Source organism: Desmodus rotundus, chromosome 2 (genome assembly GCF_022682495.2).
Source record: "Desmodus rotundus isolate HL8 chromosome 2, HLdesRot8A.1, whole genome shotgun sequence".
Lineage (NCBI taxonomy): Eukaryota > Metazoa > Chordata > Mammalia > Chiroptera > Phyllostomidae > Desmodus > Desmodus rotundus.
The window spans coordinates 9,378,065-9,392,503 of record NC_071388.1 but is presented as its reverse complement, the minus strand read 5'-3'; the positions used below and the strand labels follow the sequence as shown (position 1 = coordinate 9,392,503).

General features: G+C 49.2%; 1 protein-coding gene across 5 annotated transcripts in view; it reads right to left on the bottom strand.

Moving 5' to 3' along the window:
• TRAPPC10 (trafficking protein particle complex subunit 10) overlaps nt 1-14,439 on the bottom strand; it is a 93,138-nt gene that overhangs the window by 39,964 nt on the left and 38,735 nt on the right. For 3 of the 5 annotated variants that reach the window (XM_045196315.3, XM_024562087.4, XM_045196319.2), the window contains 3 exons: nt 12,440-12,635; nt 10,506-10,617; nt 7,851-8,098 (listed from right to left, as the gene is read on the bottom strand). In XM_045196315.3, coding sequence (XP_045052250.2) covers nt 7,851-8,098; nt 10,506-10,617; nt 12,440-12,635 — 556 coding nt within the window. Of the gene's footprint in view, nt 1-7,850; nt 8,099-10,505; nt 10,618-12,439; nt 12,655-14,439 lie in introns of all 5 variants that reach the window. The other 2 variants (XM_053917585.2, XM_071220542.1) reach the window with 2 other exon arrangements.

Genomic DNA, 14,439 nt, shown 5'->3' with positions numbered 1-14,439 from the left:
CTCTGGGCTCACAGCCAGACCCCAGCTAAGACCCCAAAGGGGCCAGTAATCCTGTTTCTTCTCCATTCATTTCAAAGCCCTAGCACAGATGGGTCCTATGGCAGTTATGGTCACATGGGACTTTTGGAAATTTTAGGGAAACTTACCTACTTAAAATGATTGCAGTGATACTTTTTCCATTACTTTAAAAAATACATACAGCAAGGTACACAAAGGGCACAAACCCTAAGTTTAGAGCTCAGTGGAGACACTTCTGTCACTACCACGCAAATCAAGAAGGAGACGACTTCCATTACCCTAGAAGGGTCCCTCGAGCCCCCTTCCCAGTCAACAGTCACCCCCTCCTGTGACTCTGTCACCAGCAATGCCTTCTGCCGGACTGCTGACCTTCGCACAAGGCCAAGTCACTTGGCATGAGCTCCTCCACAAGTGGCATCTTTCAGCAACTCGACATCCGCACGGCTCAGTCTGGCCAAGTGTGCCAGCGGCTTGCTGAGCTTTACCGTGGGGCATCAGGCCTTCTCCGACACACCCCGGTTTCTTCGTCCATCCCCTGCTGACGGGCGTTTGGGTTGTTTCCAGGGTGGGGCGACTACTGATCAAACACCTGCAATGGGGCCCACCCAGCAGAGCGTGGGCTCTGCTGCCTTGGTTGAAACGGGGGGCGGGCTCAGCGACTTTTGACAATTCACATTCCCTAACAAGAAGGATGCTGAGCCCTCTTCCAGACTTGGGGGCCATTTGGATAACCTCTTCTGTGAAAAACAGACTTGTTAAACTAATTTCTTACTCTGTGTTCTCCAGTTTGCGTAAAGCTCCCTCCTTCCCAACACTGCAAGGGCTATTGCACCACTTTCAAAGCCTAAAATTAAATGCGTTCTTCTCTCTGTTCTGTTAAACCTGTGTGTGTGTGTGTGTGTACACATACAATCCACATACTGAAAGACAGAGTCCTGTGGGAACCCCAACATGCCCCTGGCGCCCCTGCCCCAGAGAATCCCAGCTGCAGCAGCCCCCAGTCGGGCTCTCTGCCAGTCAGCATCCCCTTCACACACCCTCACTGGCCAGACCCTCATGACAGACAGTTTTCGCTTCATCTTGAACTTCGCATACAAGGAATTAAGTACGTATTCTTGTGTCTGACTTCCTGAGCTCCACTTTAAGTTGGTGGCACTCGCTCACTGCAAGTTTGTCCGTTTGCTCTGCTGGCTGCCTTCCCTGGCCTGAACAGACCTCAGCAGCTGTATCCCTTGCAGAGATGAACACTGGGGTTATTTCTAGTTGCCAGCAGTTACGAATAATGCTGCCACGAGCACTCTGCACGTGCCTTTGGGTACGTACACAATGTGTTTCTATCTACACCAGGGTACGTGTGCGTTTAGCTCCATCAGACGGTGACAATTTTTCAAAGTGTTGGCACCAATCCCGCTCCTCTTCAGCCAGTATGGTCCAGTGTCTCCGCCCTCTTGCGGTGCCTGTCAGGCCCTTCCCAGCTGTCCTGGAGTGGAGGAGGGGGCCTCACTGTGCCTTTTGTTTGCATTTCACTACGATTAACCAATTCATGCGCTCACTGACCACTTGGATACCTTCTTTTGCCTATTTTCCTACTCATTTGTCAGTGTTTTATACGTGTTTCGAGGGAGTTCTTCGTGTATTCTGGGTAAGAGTCCTCCCTAATCACACACTCTGCAGACACTCCCCTACTCTGTGCGTGCCTTTCACGCACTCAGGTGGTCCCTACTGACGAAGAGAAGTTTTGATCTCCATGGAGTCCAGTTTATCACTCCCTTCCTTTACAGTTAGCTCCTTTAATCCTATTTTAAAAATATTTGCTAACTTCAAGAAGACATTCTCAACTGGTTATTTTCCAGTTTCTTGTTTACCTTTCATGGTGAGGTCAAATCTCCACCTGGAATTATCTGTGTGTAGTATGAGATCAAACTTATTTTTACACGTATTCAGATGACTCCAAACCACTTATTCATGGAACAAATTTTACTTGAATCCACTTATTTGAAACTGACCCCACTGCCTCAGTTCAGAACGTCATCCTTTCTTCCTTAGATTATGGCAGAAGTCTCTGAGTCTTCTCCCTGCCTCCTTCTAATTCTTCGCCCCCTGCCCTCCACCCCACCAGGTCCCAACGCCTTTCCTGGCAGCCCCACCTCAGCCCCAACAGCGGCTCCCTCCCAGCGCTGGAATGAACCCCACCTTCCAAAGGGCACACCAGCACTTTCCCAACCTCCCTTCCAAGTCTGCTCCCAGCACCTCTGTCGCCTTCACCTCCAAGCCCTGCCTCACCCCTTACCTTCTAACAAGATTAAGATCCCATGTAGCTCCTTAAATAAACCACCTTCTCTGCCTGAAATGCTCTCTTGCACTTGCCACCACAAGCTAGGTCTCCCTGGTCAATCCTTAGCCTACTCGTCCTGTTAAACAACAGCTCCACAGGGTGGGTTTGGTCTGTCTTGCTCTCTGCTGAAAGCACGGTGCCTAGAATAAATGCTTGCTTGGTACCACACAGGTGCTCAATGAGTATTTGTTGACTGAATGAATCTTCTAAAACCCAGCTCACACAAGACCACCTCTGGGAACCTCCCCCAGTACACGTCAGGCACTGCATAAACACTTACCAGGCTAAACTGCAGCACCGCGCAGAGCCACCCCTCCGCCCTGACCCCCCTGCACCTGAACGTGCTCCTCTCGCCACCTGGCTCCGACCCTGCGCTCTGACAGCCTGCGCATGGCTGCTCGGTGTGCTCTCTGCAGGTTTCTTCCTCCTGCGGGCCCCTTACCCCTCACCCCGTGTGCACCAGAGTCGGGCAGACAATCACCCATTTCTCGAAGGGTGCTTGGCAGCCTTTTTCTCCTTTCCCGAAGCCATCAACTCTTACTGGTTCCCCCTCAGCAACACCCGCCCTTCGCACTGACTCCTCCTCCTGTCCACCCCACTACTCTTCCAGCCCAGCTCCTCAAGGCTCAAGGTCGCAACAGCCTCCATGTATCCATGGAGGAGCCCAGCAGGGCGCCTAATACACAGCAAGTCCTCCGCGACCCCAAGTCCCAGTCTTCAGCCACACCTCTGCTTCTTCCTCTGCTGGACCCAACCTCAGGACACCAATCCCAGCCGGCCAGCTGAGTGGCCCACCTTATCTGTTTTCTCCAGTTTAACCTGGAAGCGTCTACCACACGCAGCCCCTGCTCACAATCTGGCCAACAGGCTGTGATGGCTTCTCACACACAGCTCTGGCCAGTCTCTAGAGTGGGCGGCTCTTCTGGGACACTGAGGGGTCCTGACCCTTCCTGGTGTACACTGCGAATATAACAATCACAACCCAAGTTGACAAAAGACAGCCAGTGCCAAGGCAAACACATTGAGAAAAAAATCATTCGGACAGTCGCTGTAACAAACACATAACGGCCTTCTAGAAAATACCTTCCTTATATTATTCTCACTTACCAGTTTGGTAAAGATTAAAAAACAGGCATTATAAGCGTAACTGAAAGTGGGGAGATCTTTCCAGAAGGCAGTCTGACAGTTTATACTAAATGCTTTAAGAAAGTGTGTCCCTGAACTGGTGTTTCAACTTGGATGACTATGTGTCATCGGGATGCTGTGTGCGAGGCCACACACTCTGCGGAGAATCCCAAATGGCCCTGCTCGAACAGGCTGACTGAATGGACGGCAGCTCCTCTATGGACAGAAAGGCCAAGGCCAAAAGGGAACTCCTGCTGTCGGAATCAGCATGACATCTCTTCTGTATGTTTGTCTGTGTCTTCCAAACGTACACAGAGAATACAGTCAATTTTTGGTAAATGGGGGGACAATTTTTTAAATGTAGAAAAAAAGAAATACTCTGTAAAGTCATGTAAACCCACATAGAACTGGTGTAACTTTATGGATGTTATTCCTTGATCCCTAAAGCTGTACGGAGTAAGTATAATTTTCATTTTTCCACATTTTCAATCAGGGGAGCTGGCCCAAGGCTCTAAATCAGCACCCCTGGGTGGGACTCTAGGCCCAATACAGAGATGGGACTTGTTCCCATGGCAAATGGCCACCACACTGCTCCTTTCTCAAAGAAGATACTTTAAATCAACTGAGAACTCAACAGGAAGTTGATTTTCATTTATTTAAAATCTACCCTACTGCCTTACAGACCACAGAAGCAAAAACATATAGTATTTCCTGCTACAGAGCTGTCACAATCAGCAACGCCCAACAGTTGCATTGTTCCGGCTTTGGGCTGTAAAAGGATTAACAAGCATCAGCCAACCCTGCAAGCTGGCTGCTTTCCAGGCAAGCTGGCTGCTTCCCAGGCATCTGGCCCCACAGCCTCGCCCACCGCCAGCAACGGCAGCATTCTGAGCGCCCGCAGCCCATGTAGCAGAGCCAGAGCTCAACACCGGCCTCTGGCCACTGACGCGAATGTGAAAAACAGGCCGCTGAGCCGGTCCAGATGCAGGGAAACAAGTCTGGCCTGGCGGGTAGAGGCAAGTGCACACAGTAAGTAAACAATTTTGAGTCTTTCGACTTTTGAATGTTTCTGGAAGATTTTAAAAGAAACTCTAAGAATAAACTTTTCAAGTTAGCCAACTGCAAAATATATGAACTACAACAATCCTCCCACCCTGTAGAAAGAATCTGAGATGAGAAAGTTGAGAAAATAATTTCGTCCTTGAAGTGTCGCAAAACCGCTACAGCCTTGTGAGAATGCCAACACGTAAGTGTACACAGACCACTCCACTGTCTCAAAGAACATTCAAGAAGACACTGATAAGGAAGGTCATGCCAAGACCTGACCTGGATGAAAGGCTGGCGATGGGCCAGCCCCGTGCTGCGCTCCCTGTACACGTGTCACCTCGTGAGTCCTCACAACCCAATGGCAGCTACCAGCCACCTCCCTCCCAAGGCTGGAAATGCGGAGCTCCAGGGGGTAGTAAATGAGTGAGGGTCCAGGGGGAAGGGGTGCGGTGGGATCCAGATGCAGACAGTCTGGCTCAGAGCCCACCCTCCTGTATCCCTAAAGCCCTCACAAGGGATACCTGACCACGCTGCAGTCCAGCTGCTGGTACAAGACAGGAGACACTTCTGAAGTGGAAGAGCAGCTCCCCGTGACGCTCTGCAGGGGGACGGCATCCGTGCCTGTGTGTACACACAGGGGATCAAGCCCCCGCTGAGGACAGTGTAGGACACCCCTGGGCTGGGCTGAGTCCCAAGAAGTTTCATAGGCACAGTGTACTTAACAGGCCTGGGGACCTCATGCACACACTGAGGTAATGGGGACACCAAGTGACAGCACCATCATACAATGGCATCTGGCTGTGTGTGGCGTGAGAGCAGGGAACAGGGAGTTGGCGCATTAGGAAGGAGAGAGACTGAGAGAGCAGACAGCCTGTGGTGTGGCCTCACCTCGCGTTCGGCACTCAGCTTTGGCCCGCTCCGTAAGAGGCACATTGCAGAACCGGAAGAGTGCAAAGGAATGCAATATGGATGATTAAAAGTGGGGTCAGCCTCCACTCGGAGAAAGGTCAGGATGACAATGACCATTTTCTCACCCAGAAAACAGCCAGGGATAAAAGACCATGTGAAAGTGACAGGCAGAAACAACCCAAGGCATTCGGAAAGGCCCCAGGGCACCTGCACAGCAGAGAAGAGCTGGGAGATCCCGGTTATGTCTGCAGGCGTACTGCCCACAACAGCACTGCTGGGGACTCGGGAGCCCACGCCACCCACGACCTGCGCGTTTCTTTCTTCAGGCAAAGAGTAACAACTAGGCTGTGGCCATTCACTTCCACTATGGCCAGAGGCGCCACAGACTCAGGTGAGCGAGGTGAGCAGGACCTGCTATGCGCTGGGCAAGCTGACAAGAGGTGAGGGTGCTGCGGTGCAGTGGATGAGGGGACACCACATGTCCCCCCAGAGCCTGCCTACATGTCTGGACACGCTGCAACAATAAGGGATCCATGGTGGGACAAAGACACTGGCGTGCAACACTGTACCAGATGTCCCCGGCCACACTGTCCCCGCTACTGTTGCGTGTAATACATCCACGGGCTCCCTTGCCTTCCAGCTTCCAGAATGCCTGAAGGAGACAGGAAGGCAGAAGGAGATGGGAAGGCAGAAGGAGATGGCACTGGCTGCAGGGCCGGCTCCTTCCCCCGGGCGGCGGCCCCCACCAGGGGGCCCAGGCCTCGGGGCCGCCTGCCCTACAGGCTCTGGCGGTGCTTCCTCTCCTCACTACAGGCTGGCAGCCATACTGCAGCTCTGACTGTCAACTTTCTAAGGCAAGAAAAAGAATTTAAGAAAGAGTCTTAAATCCCTGAGTGTGTGACAGGCTGGGCACAGCACTAATGCTGCCAGCTCTGCACCACTGCTGTGCTTTCCCAGGCCTGCCCCATGCCGCACGGCACTGCCTCATCGACCCCCCCGGGCTGTCCCAATTTGAAGTGCCAAGTGCGACCCACCTAGACTCCAATACACGCCTCCTCCCCTCACCACCCCCACCCCCAAAACTAACAGGACAAAGTCACTAAGCCAGTTAAACTCTCTGGGCCCACATGAGGACAGACGGCCTGTCTTGTTAATGGGGGGTACCTCATGGCACCCCCAGGTCTGAACAGCAAGATCGGAACAGGCAGAGCAGGCAATCTAAGTCGACTTGGTTAGAGGAAGCCAAAGAACATCATTTCAAGGTGGAAAATGTTATTTTTCCTCATTTGCTTGATTACATGTCCAGGAAAAAAAACATTTTGATAAAATTCTTCAATTCTTGAGTTTATGGCAACTGGGCTAGGCATTTCTCTTTAGAAATTAACTAAAATAATTTATCTTCATTGAGATACAAACAAGTTTAGATCTTCTGAGACTGTTTCTAAGTGTTGAGCCTGTATTTAGCATTCCAGGGCGCACACAAAGAAAGTCTCTGTATTAGGAGAGACTACCCCTCACAGCCCAGCTAACACGGAACATCACACGCCAAGGCCTTCTGTAACTGTGTCCGTTCACAGTGCCGGTGCGGACTACAACGGAAGGGCCAACCTGGCTGGCTTGGACGATCTGAGTGTTGGCCAGCGATGTTCCTGGGTAAGTCATCTAACCGCCGCCAGACCCACTCACTCAGTTCTTCACTGAGGAAGGGGGTTAGGGTGTCTAGAAAGCCTCTGAAATGATGTATCACATCTGTAAGTGCACATGTGCATCTTTCTGGGTAAAGAGGCCGCTGAATTAAATGGCAGGACCCCCCTAACTGGGTTTCCTCACTACAATGGTCTAAGTCTACAGGCAGAAGAAGAGTTCAGGGCCCTGTAAATTCATTTTTGAAGGCAATATTTCACTGCAGATCAACAACATTCAGCCTCCCTAGGTGGTTTCTTTCACACACGTATGCACACACATATTCGGAACATACCTTCCATTCATCTCTGTGCTACTAATTAGCATGGCGCAGCTGGCTGATGTCGCAATGTTATCTGCATGTTCGTGGGCAAAACAAAGACAGTTCTGAAATAAAGCAAGTATCTACCTGCAAACCCGACTCTGCACATCCCGCGGCCATCAGGGTAGTAACCTGTATCAGCGCAGACCCGCTTCCAGAGCTCACGCTAAAGGCACCTGCAGAAACTGATCTAAGAGGCTTGCTTTGGCCCAAGAGGAACTCCATCATGTTAAGAGCAGAAATTACATGTTCCAGCAATTAATCATGTAAAGAATAACTATACAAATTACATACAAAAAATTAAGGACATTCAGAAGAAGAGAACTCTTTCCTAAGCACAAACAGTTCAATGCCTGGGGTTTCTGTTGGAACAGTGGAGAAAAGGGTAAATGGGGAAAACAGACGACTCACTTCCAAGAGCTTCAGCTCCTGCACACAGCTGTGCAGCAGCTCTAGGGCGCGCTGAGCCACCTCCCACGGCCTCTGCAGGAAGAGGAGCAGGGTGCACTGGCGAGCGAACAGGTAACTGCGCAGATCTAACAGGGTAGCTTCTTGCCTCTGTATCAATTCACGCTTCTCCATATCTATGGGCTTTCGGAGGATCAATCCATTCCAGCTCTTCACCGGCTGGCAGAAAAAAGCCAGCCAGTTGGCACCATCTAAACAAACACACATCATGAAAGGCTGACTACAGATCCCTTCACCTCACTGAGACTCTCGAGGGGCTGTGGGACTCAGGTACCGACGGGCAGCTCACCACCCAGGTACTCCTCCCTAGGCACCGGCCCGCCCCCTTCGGGTTGGCGTGGAACCAGTCTTGGGAGGCGGAAATGGGGTCATTACCACAAGCACCTCACTCCGGACTTGTCACTTGACAATGAGCACAGGGTAACGTAATGAGCACAGGGTAATGCCACAAGGTGGTGAACAGGTGGGGAAGCAGCCAGAGACTGGTGGGCTGAGGAGCCAGGGAGCCCAGGGCTCTGTAGTCATCAGCTCCGAGGGAAGGCATGAGGCCTGGGCTGGGGGTCTTTTGGGGCTGGAGGGCAGCCTGTTAGGCGGGTCTTTTTGTCTCCACTCTTTTCCTTACCCAACTGTCTCTAACTCCACCATGCCGACTACCTCAGTCCTGCCCCCAGAGAAAAGTACGGTAGGCAAAGGAAGGCTGGACAGCAGGAAGCAGAGGGGGAAATTCTTGCCTATCATAAATTTCCAACAATGATCTCAATTTAAACTTATAACCCCAAGACTCAAATAGGATTTTAAAATAAACATAAGAATCTACAATAACAAGTCATTCAATCTTTATGGGAAAAAAATCTTAATCTATTTTTGCTTACTGCAAAACAGAGGTGTTATGACAATTTCATGGTACGTTCATGTCAGGAAGTGGCTGGATGATGCACCTGACGCTAATTACTGAGTATCTGAAATGCCAACCACAGCCCACGGCATCACTTACTGACTCTAGCCTGCACTCAGAGCTGCCAGAGAGCACACTATTTGCAGTGCCCTGCCAGACCCTCAGAGTCCCGACACCAGCAGGTCCCTCTGCCAGTCCCCCCACTCCCAGGATTCTCCTGGCTCACGCCCACCTCCCCTTCAGGCCTCTGTGCTAATGCCACCTGCTCAGAGAGCCTTCCCCGACTGTCCTATCTAAAACTGAACGGCACTTACCGCCACGCTATCCCCTCCCTGTGTTCTTTCTGCAGCCTGCACTTATGACTACCCGACTCTAAGTATATATGTATCTTTCCGTGCCTGATTTCGGTCCAGCCCCCACTGCACTAAGAACAGTGCCTGGTGCGTCGTGGGTGCCCAGCAAGTATCTATAACATGAAGGAACAAAACGGAACAATCTTATCAGTCAGCTGTAAAACCTGGACCAGGCTTAGTTTTGGATTTCAAATTGTCCCAGATTCATTTTAAAACTCAGAGAACAAAGAAATCACATGAAATATAATGTAAGATATATGTAAGAGATTTAAAAGATATATATGCAGAATACATGTAAAACATAAGAAATGTAATTTTACCTCTTCTAAATTACTTTTATTTAATTAGTAAATACTTTGCTTTGGTTGTATGTTTAAATTTGTGTCTTGGCAAAGAGAGATCCAAACCTGAACTTGGTAACAACTGGCTTAGAGTGGGGACCACCAGTAGCGTTTCATCGGCATTTGCAGAGCAAGAGCGGCGCCGTGGCCCAAGTGGACTCTCCCGGGACTCTCTTCCCAAGGGTTTTCTAGCAGACACGATGGTTCCCTAAAATCACTCTTTTCTCTGAACACCGTGACAAGGGTTCTCTCAAAAAAACAAAAAAACCCAACAAAGCCGTGCATTACAGCCCTGCTTGTGGTGGCAGGAGTGGAAACAACCCAAAGGTCCAACACCAGGAGATGGCTGAGTAAACCAATGAACCCGCCCTGAGAAGCACTACGCGGCTACAAGCAAAAATGACTCAGAACTTCAGCTGTTAACCTGGAGAGATGCCAGCGATGGGCTGTTAACAAGAACAAGCTACAGACAAATAGATATATATATTTAATGTCATTTCTGTAAAAAGAAATTATCAACCAAAACACAGTGAGGACAATTATAAACCTTGCATACGGTTTCACTGTGCTAACTATATACTTTTAAAAGAATTTCAGACATTCTCTGAAAGTTTAAAAGATGAACACCCATTACGATGGGGTCCTATAAACTCACTGCAAGGGGCTCTCAAATATCACAAAGACGACCTCTCAACCAATGTAAAGATTCCCACCCCCATGCTAGCTGGGAGGCACAGAACCGGAAGCTTTGCTAGTCAGCTGTAAGTTGCAAATATGACACTCTGTACTGGAAAAACAACTTTTTAAATGCTTTTTAATACTTAGGATTCTTCTAAAAGTGAAAGTGACTAAATCTTAATTCTCATTTCATTCCTACTGGAACCATACAATTTATTTGAAAACAATAACACAGGACGGTTTAGCTGTTTTGTGAAGAAACGGCAGCTTCCAGACTATTTGAAAGCGGGGAAGCTGTGCAGAGACGTGCGGCTGAAGCGTCCCCACTCACCGCCAGCGCCGAAGTTGACCACGTACTGGGAAAACAGGGCGTCCAGCTCGTCGTACTGCACCAGGGCATCTTCGAACTGCTGCAGCATCTCAAACACAAAGGCAAGTTCCTCCTGTTCACCCAAACAAAGTTTTAAAAAAGCAGAAACATAAATCAGTATTTTGAAATGTTATATAGCTATTAAAGACTAACAGAGAGAAGCAGGCAGCATTATAAACAATATCTGTACTATGCTAAGTACACACAACACCAGTCTGATGACATGCCAACGCTCGCGCAGGCACAGAGAGGGGACTGGACTGAAACAGGGGAGGGCCAAGATGAGTTCTGACCCTCCGTGACTCAGCAGCAGCACAGGACACCACAGTCACCTCTTGTCCTGGGCATTTCCCTTGCCAACCCAGATACATGTTTTTAACTGGGTTCTTCCACGTAGGAGAGCTGGATGTTATCCTCCTTTTACTCACTGAACCAGTTCTATGTTTATATCCATTCAGGCTTAGTGAGTATTAACTTCATTCATGGGTTAAAATCCAACTCCGTCATCATTTATTTGGTGCATACATGGTTCAGCTTTGGCCATGGGGAGGCTCCTGCTGGTGGTGCTTATGTTCTTCTGGCAGACCTCTACCTTCCTTGTGCACTTCCTCACTTGCTGGGTCCACAGATATTCCAGGTCCATCTTGTATTTTCCCTGCCTCAACCCTGAATCAACCACTTCTGCAAGGAGGTCCAGCACCTCCTAGTGGAACATGGAGTTTAGAAACCAAGCTCTGGCACTAAGTGTGCTCACTGCTACTGAGGTGTCATTCTTCCTAGGCCCTGTCAGAAGACAGAGTGTGCATGCATGTGTACTAACACACACACACACACACACATCCCTCTATTGCCAAATCAACTCATCCATCCATCCACCCACCTACCCGCCCACCCACTGTGGGTTCACACTGATACCTCAGATTGCAACCCAACACCACTGGGCTCATTTAGAGCCCCCTTTCCTTGTCTGTAACTCTTAGGAGCTAAGTTCAACACACTCGAAGAGTGAAGAGACAGGGCAATCTCAAAGGCCTGCAGCAGGCCCCCCATACAGGAAATTATGAACATTCAAATTCCCCTCTGTGCACCCACCCATCGGAATAAGAGATAAACACCAAAATTTCTAATCAGAATTGCCACGTATTTGTTCAAAGTGTGTAAGTTCTTCAGTAGGTGATACACAAGTGATATTTAAATGTAAAAAACAAGCTTTTTCAAAATATGGTGAACACAAACAAGGAACCCTAAGAGCAACATTCTGCCCCTCTGCAGTGTGGGGAAGGTGCCCCTCCCCCCACACTACGCCATTACCATCCCTCTGTTCACTGAGACTTTTCTCCTGAAACAGAGAAAGAGCTGTTCTGGACTACAGTTTTTAACATCTAAACTTTTTAAAAACTGTCGTAAAGAAACTAGCCTAAGGCCATCTTTTACTGGAGCCCTAGACTGATTACAGAACAAAACTAGAGAGAACTGTGCCTACGAAGTCACAGCGCAGTCACAGTGCTGGGCGGGTGGTGGGCATCTTCCCCACCGCGACCCTCACCACCACTGGGGCTCCTCTGTCACGGCATCTGCAGGCATGCCCAAGGCAGGCACCCCAGAGGGCCAGCACGCTGGTGTTAGTCTGAGGGCAAGGCCATTACATAAAAGGCTAAATGCCAAGTGCTGAAGCTCCAGGGAGCTGATGATACACTTACTCAGGAATGGTAATCTCTGGTATCCTGTTTGATAAGCCAAGAGACAGAAAGTCTGTTAGCTACTATACAGTGTCTTGGTTTGAAAAACTATGCTAATAAGACTTACTAAAAGAGAGCGGCCTTATTTAGAAAGAAAGAGGGAGGGAGGGAGGGAGGGAGGGAAGAAACTGCCCAGTTCTATCATTGGCCAAGTACCTGAACCATGAAATATTCACAAAAGCTCCAGCCTGGCTCAGTCCTCTTCTCCCTCAAGGTTCTCATGTCATCCTCAAACTTGCCTAGGTTTTTGGTAAAAGACATAAGAAGCAATGTCCTGAGTTTGGTCAGGAAGGTATTCCAGGATTCCTGAGTTCGAGAAGAGTCCTTCAGGGGGTCGGTGAGCACAACACACCTGCAGAGACATAAGCAGACTATCTGGAAAATACTCTCCAAGCATAGCATCATGCCCCGTTTTTCCTCCTGATGATTTCCTTCCTCCCTCCGTCCTTTCTTCCTTCTTCAGCTGGTGAGAACATTAGGCAAGTGGTGAGAGATCAGGCTAGGGAAAGGTGTAATGCCACATAAGCAGTGAGTGCTGTTTCAAGGAGGACCACTGCAGAAGAGCCAGGAAAGGAGGACAAGAGTTTAAGATGAGCCCTGAGTCTTAGACTCCACCTCCAGGTTCTCTGTAGAATAAAGGGACCGTGTCACACTCAGTTCCCAAACCTCATCTCCCTGCTTCCTTCAAAAACCTCTTTTGGTTCCTTATAATCGACAAGCTAAAATTTAAAGTACTTAATACAGCATGAGAGGACTATCACAACTGGATCAGCGAGGTGTCTAGCTTTACTTCTTACCATTTCCAGCTGGAGCCCACTGACCTTCCCTCTTTTTATCAAGGACACTCCTCCTATTCCCCCTTCAAGACCCAGCTCAGCTGACATATCCTCACTGCACCTCCCTCCCCACTACCCCCCAGCTGCTGTGCCCACTGTGCCCTCTTGGCCCCTCCTGCACTGAGTACCCTGCTGTGAACACTGTCTCCCTTTGTAGGTCCATCTCCTACCAGACCGTGAGCTCCTCAAGAGCAAGGTGAATAAACAAATAATAAACAAAAGCTTAGTGGAACAGTGGCTTAACATGTAGGTATGATACAGTTTCACTATGCAAAGACTTTGTATTCTTGTACAAATATCAAAGGCATAGCATCCCAAAAGTGTCCAGTGGACTTGGAAATGGCTACATATCCATCCAACAGCTTAGAAAAGGTCACTTTCTTTATTTTTGCTTGATAACAATTTAGAAAAAAGATGAACAAGTCTGAATTCAGAAATAATTTTAAAATACTATGTTATGAGTTTCAACATCTCTCCTCAGTAAATATTTTACCTGAATCACCAACAAGTAGCGAAATGAACCAATTCTAAGTTTCACTTCTCTGCACGCTCCACACCCTTTGGAGGAAGGGCTAACTCTATGGAATTCTCAGCCCCTGGACAAGAGCCGGGAGGGAGTCCGTGGTGAACAGTCAGCACCAAAAAGGAAACTGAGAAGTGGGTAGCTGGCTTTAATTCCAGCCACTCCACCCACCCTCCCGCCCTGTCCTGGACAAGGTTTCTTCACCAAAAGACAGAGAAGTCCAGCCAGCTCACCCCAAAGCCCTCCCCACCCAGAAGACTAATGTGTTTATTCACCATATGAGCTGCTAGAATCTACCAGTTCAGCAGTTTACACTTAAGGGCCTCTCAAGGATTGTAACCATCAGCATTATTCCTGATCGGACCCAGCATGAGACACAGAGAGACCCTACACCTACAGGGGTAGATGGAAAAGAAAACTGACACAGATGCCACCACCAAAGCAATATGTCTCTGGCCTGGTGCTTACCAGGCAATGCATTCGTTACTTTCTCTACCGGTGATAATGCCTTTCAACTTTCCGTGTTACTAGATCTTTTTATAATAAAAAAGCACTACGCTGAAGAAATTCACATTAAGCCTAGACGCTTAACTCAGAAAGGGAGAATCCAAAACAGTTCAAGTCAGGGGAGGTGGGGGCCAGCTGGAGAAGAGCCACATCCCCAGAGTCCCGAGCTGTCTTAGGCAGTTGCTCAGAGGCACAGGGCAACAAGGAGCTCCAGGCCGGGGCCTCTGCCAGGCCCTGGGACAGCCGGTGGCACGGACAGTCCACAAGCAATACTTACCGAGTGACCGAAA